The sequence below is a fragment of the Gadus morhua genome, chromosome 6 (assembly GCF_902167405.1).
Source record: "Gadus morhua chromosome 6, gadMor3.0, whole genome shotgun sequence".
In the NCBI taxonomy this organism is placed as follows: domain Eukaryota; kingdom Metazoa; phylum Chordata; class Actinopteri; order Gadiformes; family Gadidae; genus Gadus; species Gadus morhua.
In genome coordinates, this window is record NC_044053.1 from 1,819,235 (window position 1) to 1,829,548 (window position 10,314).

Here is a 10,314-nt window from a genome sequence, read left to right on the forward strand (position 1 = left end):
GAAAAACATAGTCTTAAGGGGCTTTATGATTTTTCGCACTTGTTCGTTGCGATTTTTCCCCGTCAATAAAATCATTTAAAATAATAGAGCTTAATGGGACTGTACATAAACAACGTCATTTCCATTATGCAAATTAAATCAAACCAAAGTAAACTTTTGACAGCTCTAGCCTGAAAAGAAAATCTGTTTAAACAACCCAAATCAGGACAATCTTTGTCGCGGTCACCCTGGTCTCTGTTGATAACATGAAGGTGCAGTTGTATCGCAGAAGTTTCATTTTGGATGCCAACTTTCTACAAAACAGAGAGGTGACTCCTTTGAGTTATCGTACGAGGAAACAACCTCACAAACTAAAGCACACGCATTCAAATAATTCACACCATTCAAATATTCTGCATATTCCCGTCAAAGCTGTAAATATTTTGACTCTACAAGTATGTCTTGTTTGTTTGCTTTGCGTCTGATCCAAAAGGAATTTGAGACAAGTACAAAAGAGTAACACCAGGCCAGCACAAACACACAAAAACCATGATAAGAGTAGGTCAGACCTCGAGCTCTTCCATTTCTTGACCGGAAACTTCCATAGCTTAGGGTCACACGGTTAGTGTCCAAGGGGCTGCCAGGTTCAGTCAAAAAGAAAGCCAAAGAGGATGAAGACCAGCGCTGTAAGAACCACCGACTGTACGTTAGACTCCTCCAGTGAACAGCGCGGGAGTGAACCGCCCCAGGTGAACAGCGACCGCTGATACCTGTTCAACAGACACGCCCAGACAATATTTGCCTGCTGGTCACCTTCATCCTGCTTCTGAAAACAAGAGACCTACTGTCCACTGGGTGTGATAATAAAGTTTATTTACTGCAAATGCATAAAGTCCTGCAGTGAAGGACAACGTGGAACGGCATTGAATGCCTTTTGCTTCAGCAATGTGGCGCAGCGGAGGCTAAAGCAGCTCAGTGTGGCCGATCAATCAGGATTCAACGGACGACACCGAGGGGCACCTCCTGGTTCTAGAACTCATTTCGTAACTGGCTTTCAGTCGAGAAACAAATCTCAATCTTGAGCGCTGAGGGAGTCTGGAAACAAAGACGGCATCCAGACATAAGCCCATCCACTCCTCGAAACGCCAACCCTTTGAAACGACAATAGGCCTGTGATGTGGTGCCTTCACAGGCCTATTGTGTGGCTAATATGGGGTGCCACCACATGACAGGAAACCAAAGGTCGGCTCAGATCATCAGCATCTCCCATATAGCCTCCAGGCCCATGTGGCCGCCTCTTCAGCGCAGCCCTGTTCCCGCTCCCTGCTGCGTGCAGAGAGAGGGTCACGGGAACCTACGGGGTCTGAGTGTGTTCTCCAGCGTCCTGAGGGCCGGAGTCATTTCAATAAGGTCCTCCCGCTTTTTTAGGGATGTTCAATTTATATAATGTTCCTTTACGTCTAAACTTATCCCCATGGGTGGGGGTGGGGGTTGATGCCCGACCCGAGGGGGGGGGAAGGGGGACTGCTAAACAACATTGTCCAAATAACAACTGAGGCAAAGTCAAACAATTTGTGACTTCCTCCAGACAGCACATGCGCGATATTTAGCCTACCAGATGGAGCACCCTGCTCTAGATCTAGAGGAACAATCGATTGGTCGTAGCGCCGGTCCAACTGCAGTCAACCAGGATTTTGTTTGGTTGACTGCAGCCCCAATGATGACTGCGTCAACCAGAGGATCTCGTTGGTTTGTATTACACAGAAGATAAAGCAGCAGCAGAAATACCTGGCTTTCCCATTGCCTAGTGCTACCTATAGAACCAAATCAGTCCATACAGCTTAAAATACACCAAACGTTATCCAACCAAGAGTAGCAGTGGACCACATTGTCTTACAAATATTAGAAAACTATTGAATGTAATCTGCAGCAATGGATAATGGCTGTGAGTTAGCACACGCTGCCATTAAAGCCCCCCTCAACACGGTGACCAGGTTCAATTAGAGGCCTCAGCTTGCAAAACAAGCACACAGGGTGATACGAAGGCTTAGTACTCCAACCAACCCATGTGTAAAGTCAGCTGAAGGGACAACGCTAGCTAATCCACACAAAACCCTTTCACACATGCACTGGAGAATAACGTCCTCAGGGATCCATAACTGGATTGGTGTTCCCCTAATGGCCTTTATCCACGACAGTACAAGCTCAACTCGCCTCAGCCCGCCTCTTTTTGCGTTCCGAAGTACCTGGTACCTGCTAACTGGTACTTTTTTAGTCTCACCTCAGTCGAGGTTCCATGAGAGCTTCTCTGATACTTTTTGTGTCACGCAAACAGGCTGCTGGCCACTGATTGGCCAGAGTGACGCCGCCGGACGAGTCATGATGAGCCCGACGTCCGAGCCTGACAGCGTCATCTATAAATACTATCATCAGCGTTCAGACAACAATAGTGATTGACATTGATCAACATGGTAGGAACAGCACGCAAGAGCATGCCATCGTTGTGTTTTATATAGCCCTGAGCAAAGGCCTTTGTGTCGCGTGGATAGGTACGTTACTGCAGTTTCGCCCGTGCGTGCTATGACGACCCGCCCACCTTGAAAAGGTACTTCATTCAAGATGGAAACACGACGTGCCTGGAACCAAAGCAAGTCGTGCCACGCTCAGTTGTTGCGAGTAGAGCTGGTACCGTCTGTGGAAAAGGGCCCTAAGGCGGCGGCCTTCAACTGGAGCTCTGGCTCCCAGGAAAGGGCTGGGCTGGGCCCCAGGCCGCCTGCTCTGGCCCGCTCCAGGGTAAGGTGCTGGGTAGCTCTGAGGCCAAAAAATAATAATTGTTTGGTTCCGGCTTCCGACCGACGCTGTCAATTTATGTGCGACCCAAATAATTTTATGAGCTTTAAAAAAAAAGAAAAAAAAAAAAAAGAAAAATATGTTTTTGATGCAAACTATAATTACGTTTTGGTACAGCACCTCTTCATTCTGAGCGAATTTTCGCGTTTTTTAATGAAAACAACGTACCTATCATTCGCTGCCGCTGGAAAAAAATAAATAAAAAAAATTAAAAAAATGTCCTACCTACCCATGACCTCAACTGACAACCACCAGGAACCAAACTTTTTTTTTTTTAGGCCTGAGTAGGTGAGAGCGGCTGAGTGGATTCTGGGTGATTAAGACTAACCAGAGCTTAGAGCTGGATCCAGGGATTCCTCCTCCTCCTTGGAGGGCGGGGGAGGGGTCAAGTACACAGACTTCCACACTGCCAATCCCCAGGATGCAACGTTCTTCCCTTCAGATGCTTTTGCTTAGCCCGACCATAAAGGTAGCCACTCCCAGTCCAACTCTTCACCTCAACTAGTCAAATGTATAGATGAAGCAGCCTCACCTGGAACGGGTCGCACTGACTGGACTCTGGGGCAGGTTGAGGCTAAGCACCAATGTGTATTGGCTAATCGATGTGCACAGATTAGACCAGCCATCACCACCCACACAGATCACCATCTCCATGTATCCTTGTCCTTCAAACTCATCCATAAACCGCCACATCATCAGCCCGTGTCTGGTTGTAGACGAGCCCAGAAAAGGTGGATTGTTGCAGAGAACATTGCCAGAACCACATTTACTCCAGAAATGAACACGATACGTCATCGGAGATAAAGGAAACATGCTCAGTCTAAACAACAATACGACCGCCAGTATAGTTTCTCCTTTGAAATCTGTTCCAGGCCAGAGAGTTATTTAGTGATATTCCATTTTTTCAACATTCCTTTGCGTCTAAACTTGCCCTCGTGGGTGGGGGGGGGGGGGCAGCTTAACAGTATTAATGTCCAAATAACAACTGAAACAAAGTCAAACAATTTGTGGAATTTTAACTTTTCAAAAGGAAAGACGACGTAGTTGCCAAAAATGTAAGGCACAAGCAATATCTTTGTGTCTGCGATTCTCCATCAACGTTTGTCTTTAACACTCCAATAGCTTTGAGTTAATGTTGGCGAATTGTGAATTGGCACGTTATTGGCTCGATTTTTTTGCTATAAATGAAAAATATTATTCTATTTGAATAATAGCAATGATTAACAAAAGCTAAATAAATAACACACCTCTACCACTCTGCTGCGTGCCTCAGTTTAATAAATGTGTGCTGCGGCTTTCGGTCGCCACTGACTTTAGACAAACTCTTCAGCGCATGCTGCCAAATTGATATTTGACATATTTTCTTTCAAATATCTATATTTTTTATAAATCGATTTTCTTTCCAAAAAATTGTCCTAAAGCAAATATTCTATGACGATTAAAAATCGATTAATTGCTCAGCTCTACAGCCGATTAAGTTAATCTAGAGATAACGTGAAGATTGTTTAATCCCTTTATAATCGTTATTATCGTCTGCTCTCGATGACCACTTGGTAGAATTTCCTCATTCAAGGTTTTTTTGGTTGCAGCCCTTGGAACATGGCTCCAAGCCAACACAGCAGGGATTCTTGTTACGCATGTTTTATAGCACGCATGATTCAAATGTTGATCTAATTATAGGAGTTAAAGGAGTAACTTTATCCAGTGGCCTCTTAGTTTCCTTAAAGTTTAAACCTCTTTTCTTATCTCATAATCAGTCAACTCATTAATCTCTCTAGTCATTCAGCAGGTGCGGTCAAAGGTGTATATTTTAACTTCCTGGTGTGATAATGCAGTACTATACACAGTAATACATAAAGCAATAACATGATCTAAAGACCAACATACATGTCGATAAACGTTCAAACTAAAAGCGTCATTCAGCAGAATTCAATGACCCAACACTAGCTGCCTTAACAAGTCATGCAGAGACAATATCCTGATTTTGGCGGCAACACAAATTTCTAAATAATAAGAAACGAGTGTTGGGCAAAAGGCAGGAGAGACAGGTTAACATCCGACAGGTTTATGATTGGACGCGATACTGGGCTGCCATTGGCTGGAAGGCAGTGCCTGGTCTACCATTTAATGTTGAAATCAGATAAGTGTTCGTTTTGGAGGAAGTTCCTGTCAGATTTGACGCAAAAATGTTGGTATGCTTTGTTTGAGTCGACCTACAAACAATCAACGATGTGAGGCAACGAGGTCCCAAGATGAAAGTTCTGTGTTTCATTTGGTCTTTCCACCAACATTGTATGCAGATTATTAGAATCACTTAATCACACCCAAGTTTTGTAACTTCCAGGGAGAGTACCACACCTCTGAACAAAATCTTCAGACTCTCAAAAACTTCAGACACAAGTCGGTTCAAAAACCTTGTTTTGATATTCTTACAGAGACAACTCTGTAGAAACATAAGTGATGACAGTCATCACTTATGTTTCTACAGAGTATAAACAGGTTTCAAAAAGTAGTAGGATAGACAAAGGCGACAAAGACATTAAGCTTCGTCATGTGAGGCAGAGGGCAAGAAAGAACTAAAACAAAGGCTGCATTCCAAAATGGTTTCATGTACTATTGCTCATGTGACGAGTTCAACAACAAGGGTGTGTGTGTGTGTGTGTGTGTGTGTGTGTGTCCTCTTCATCCAGAAATTTGCAAGCCTGGAAAAACGTGCAGGTCACATGACCTGTTTATCCAGCACGACAGCGCCGGTCAGTAACCATAGCGACCCATACTGTGAACCTTGAGTAAACCCGGTGAATGCAGGATGGCTCCGAGATAAGCTGGCTCGTGGCGCCAGTGGCCACTTCTTACTGGTCATAATGGTTTAGTTACAGGTAAGGAACCACATCTTATATGGTCACATCCAAACCCACTGTATTCCAAGGCGCATCCTTTTGCCTCCATGTTAATATTTCACCTCAACAATAATCTTTACGTGAATTAGAAAAACATTTAATTAATATTGATTTCCATTCTTTATATTTGGGCATTCAGCAGACACTTTTATCCACAGCGACTTACAAATAGTACATTTGTCAGTAGAAAGAAACGGTATATCGCTGTTGGTACAGTAAGGTACTGACAGTACACTAATAGTATACTGTATACCTACACACTACATACAACCGTTACCCCGCCCGGGCCTGCAGTAGGTTGGTTCGTCATTGTTTTATGTGACCCCTCTGAACAGAGACCTAATGGCGGAACTCTGTGTCAGACCTGGGAGGCAACTGGAGCGCAGCTCACAGTGAGATGTTAGGGAAACCAGAGGATCACCTCCTTCCTTCATGTAGCCCACTAGAATATTGTAAGAAACCTTTTGTCATGTTTAACACCTGGTCAAATCAGAGACAGCTGTTCCATGATCACGTAGGGCAAAATGAACAGAAAATGATGTTAATTGGTTCAGTGCTTCAACCAATCAAACCACTGAAGTTGCAACTATGGCTTTGGAATTCCCTGATCGGTCCCATCGTCAGGATGAGACGGACGAAGGCCTTTGAAGCCCGTCGTTAACGCAGATCTTTCAGTTCAACCTGGCTGACATCGAGTTGTCCTGGTCCTGGAAATCTTAAAATCAGCAGTTCTGCAAACAAAAAATCCCAACAGTGCAGGGAAACTGTTCTGGTTTAAATGACATCCTAACTGGCTACATGCAACGGCCCCTGGGTCTGTTTACTTGTTTAAGGACCTGACTTAGCCCTCTTCTCCAGGGGGGCCGGCTGGTGTTCTGTTGACTCACAGGTGCAGCTGCCCTGGTGTACTCATTGTATTTATTTACTGGTGACCTCGGTACCTATTGACCTCGTCGTCCGGAGCATTTGAAATATTTAGCTCTGGATATTTTTCTCTCTACCCTAACCGACTAACCCTCTAACCCCCAGCACACACACACCCCTGCCCCCAACACAGAAGCCGTCGGTCAACATCACACTGCAGTGTCTGGACCAATGGCAGAGCAGCACTGAGGCAGGGGGCGGGACAGCGCCAGAGCGAGAGGCAGGGACAGAGAAACAATCAGAGAGGGAGAGACCGACAGAGAGGGACAGACGGACAGGCAGAGCACGAAGACAGAGAGAGAGCAACAGACAGCCGGAGAGAAAGAGAGCATGGCAGACCACCTAACAGCAGCCCATCTAGATCCTGAGGATACACACACTGAGAGCAAACACAGCCCACTCTGTCAAACACGCCGTTTGGCCTTGCCTGTCTGTTAGCATTAAAATCAACAGCTCACATCATGCTACCAGCAACACACCCCCCCCCCCCCCCCCCCCCCCCCTGCTCGCCAATAACACTTTACACAGGAAGTAGAAAGATACGACCGATTATCACCATGGAGGCCCGACTTTAAGGAGCCCTAAAGCCAGCGGTCACCACGATAAGAGGTTCCATGAGTCCAACGGGCCCTGTCGACAACGTAAACAGCCTCCGCAGATCCCCACTCTGAGGCAATGTGTGGAGGGAAATGATGCTGATTGTAGTGAGATCAATACATTTCACTCCATAACTCAGCAATCCGGATATCGCTGCTGTGGGAATCACTTGTTTAACAAGGAGTGCATTTATGAATCGCCACCACTTTTAATGTTTTTGTCAAGCCTAGCATTTAGGCCCAGCTCACCTCTGTTTAGCTTAACTGAGTTATTGATTATGTTAGATAAAGGTGTGTGCTGTTGGCTTAGATGGTGGGAGCGATTGAATTCATCAAAACAGACAGCTGTGAGCGTATTAAACCAACCATGCGGTGATATCGACTGTGATTGTGTTATGATCTGATTTGAGCTGTGACTGTTGAATAATGATCACCTCGAATGTGGCTGCATTATAATCCGGCCTCGTCCGTTATCGTATTGACACTAATTTGGGCAGAGATCTGTTAACAATGCATTATTATTTTCATCCAACTCGACCCAAATAAGTAATTTGGGGCTGAAGACCTAGCCTGAGTCGAGTGGATCTGTCAGGCATCAATCCACTCAGACAAACACAAACAACGATACGAACGGATCACAGCCAACGTCAGCGTCAATAACATCACACTCGATACGGGATCACAGTGCAGCCCGAGCCAAGACCATCGTGCTGACGCTACACTGGGCACAACGGTGCCGCCTGCCTCGCTGTTCCCCTGCTCCCCGCGCCACGGCTACGGCACAGCAGTCAGGCAACCGATCCGTCTCCCTTTTCATTTCTACCGTGCTTTCACGCCAAAAGAATATTGCGATATCGTGCCGTATTACGGCGTAGGAGGCCGGCGGCCTGCGACGCCGCTCATCGGGCTGACGAGGTTACAGCAGGACCTCGCTGTTCTGGAGACACACGGCTGCGGTGGTTTGAGGGGTGACGTTTTACATTGAGGGCAATTAGCAGACCTTCTATCCAAAGCAACGTTCAACAAGTACATTGGTCAGAAGAAAGAGAAACAACAATATATCGCTGTCGGTACAGTGAGGATGTTCATAGAACCAAGTGCAAAGCACTAACAATCACTAGGTTAACCCATTCCCTGTATACAACACAGATAGAAAGAGAAACAACAATATATCGCTGTCAGTACAGTGAGGATGTTCATAGAACCAAGTGCAAAGCACTAACAATCACTAGGTTAACCCATTCCCCATAGACAACAGAGATAGCTAGGATAAGATGCTGCGTGTTGTTTATTTATGAAATAAACACCACGTTTTTAGTAGGCACAGCTTTTAGGTATATTTTGGAATAGTTTAAACCTTTAGCTGCTAAATACATTAACATTATAATAACCCTCCTAAACCTTTCCTCTCCCCCCAGCAGATAGTTATACCTGGTGAACATGCATTTCAATTCCAAAACCCCCACAAATGCTTGTTTATCCATAGACTATGTGCAGAGCTCTGCGGTGACATGCTTCATTCTGCTGCGTGTGGTTTGAGGTCAGGCCGATGTGCTCCAACACTCGTTGATGAGAGGGGGAGCGCATCCTCACAGCGTGTCTCCCACCCCCCTACCTGACGCGGCCGTGCTAGAACTAGTTGATGGACACTGGCCCCAAGGCCCTCGAGCAGAGTAGATATAGTCAGCCTTAGATTGGACTGTCCGCGTCCAGTTTTCATTATTGCTGTGCACTGGAACGGGGTAAGTCTCAACTTGTACTGCCCCCCTCCTGACTTGACTGGCCTCGCCATTTGCACTCCTTGTTGTTGACCTCATGACATTGTCAATAGGAAGAAAATGAAACCATTTTAGAATGCAGCCTGGGTTTCAGTTCCTTCTTGTCCTCGTCATCACATGAGGTAGCTTCATGTTGCCTTGCAATTATCCTTGCACGTTTTGCAAGAACTGTTTTTATAAGTCTGAAGATTATTTGCCACAAATAAATAACTACATTTTTATCAAACGATCGATACCATGTAAACCATCCACTGACACATCCTGTTACAGACACCCACATAACGATGATCAGGAATTTTGTGTCAAACGGCAAGCTATCCATCTATGCGTCTATCTATGCACCCATCAATCAATCAATCAATCAATCAATCAATCAATCAATCAATCAATCAATCAATCAATCAATCAATCCTCTGTCTTTCGGTCTCACACTCTACATTCCAAGGCGCGCACTTCACGTATACAAATATAAAGTTCAAAACAATAACCTTATAATGTATTGCACATAGTATAAATAGGAAATTGTATGTTTGGTTACTTCAAACACAATCGAAACAGTTTTCACCACCGAATGGGGCAGAGCGTCCACACTACAATCACAACCAGACCCACGTCCACATCCTGACAGCTGATGAGCCGCTCCACCAACCAGCACCGGAGGGATGGCGGCATTGTTTACAACACAACACAACATAAAAACCGTGACCTGGAGAACGCTCATTGACGGATGAGATCCACCCGGGATCATGTCGGCGAAACTCCGCCTCAGCCTGCCTGCCCTACAAGGAAGCTAACGCTAGCCACATTAGCAGCCCACTAACGTACTGCGGAGGGTAGCACTACTCCAACCGGCGGTTGTGTTAACCGGTGTAGGCCCAGACAGGGGCCACCGACCCCGGTGGGGACGGCGGGACCCCCGGGTGAGAGGGCCGTGTGTCGGTGCGTTGGGGGCTTGCCGTGTCCACTCACCAGACGCTCCCGTGTCTTCAGCATCTTCTGGGATCCCACTGCCGTCGCGCGCCTCTGACGGAGCGATCTCGCTTCTCCGGCAGGGGGGCGGAGTCACGTGGCAAGAAGATTCCGCTCCGACCGTAGGACGGATTGGCCCCGCCCAGAGACTCTGGCCCCGCCCACCTCGTCAGACATAATAGTCACTACATGAACCTCATCCCATGGCGGGTCTATCTCCTGGAAGATGTTCTACAGACCATGGACCAGGAGGAGACTATCCTCCTTCTCCAGCCCATGTGGTCATTCTGTAAAAAGCGCACTATATCCAGGTCAGGT

General features: G+C 46.2%; 1 protein-coding gene across 2 annotated transcripts in view; it reads right to left on the reverse strand.

Annotated features, from left to right (window-relative positions):
- atp2c1 (ATPase secretory pathway Ca2+ transporting 1) overlaps positions 1 to 10,152 on the reverse strand; it is a 31,618-nt gene extending 21,466 nt beyond the window's left edge. Inside the window, exon 1 of one of the 2 annotated variants that reach the window (XM_030358738.1) lies at positions 9,997 to 10,152. In XM_030358738.1, the coding sequence (XP_030214598.1) occupies positions 9,997 to 10,020 (24 nt within the window). In that variant the 5' untranslated portion in view covers positions 10,021 to 10,152. Of the gene's footprint in view, positions 1 to 548; positions 571 to 9,996 lie in introns of those variants that run through there. The other variant, XM_030358737.1, reaches the window with a different exon arrangement.
- Positions 10,153 to 10,314: the final 162 nt, after the last annotated feature.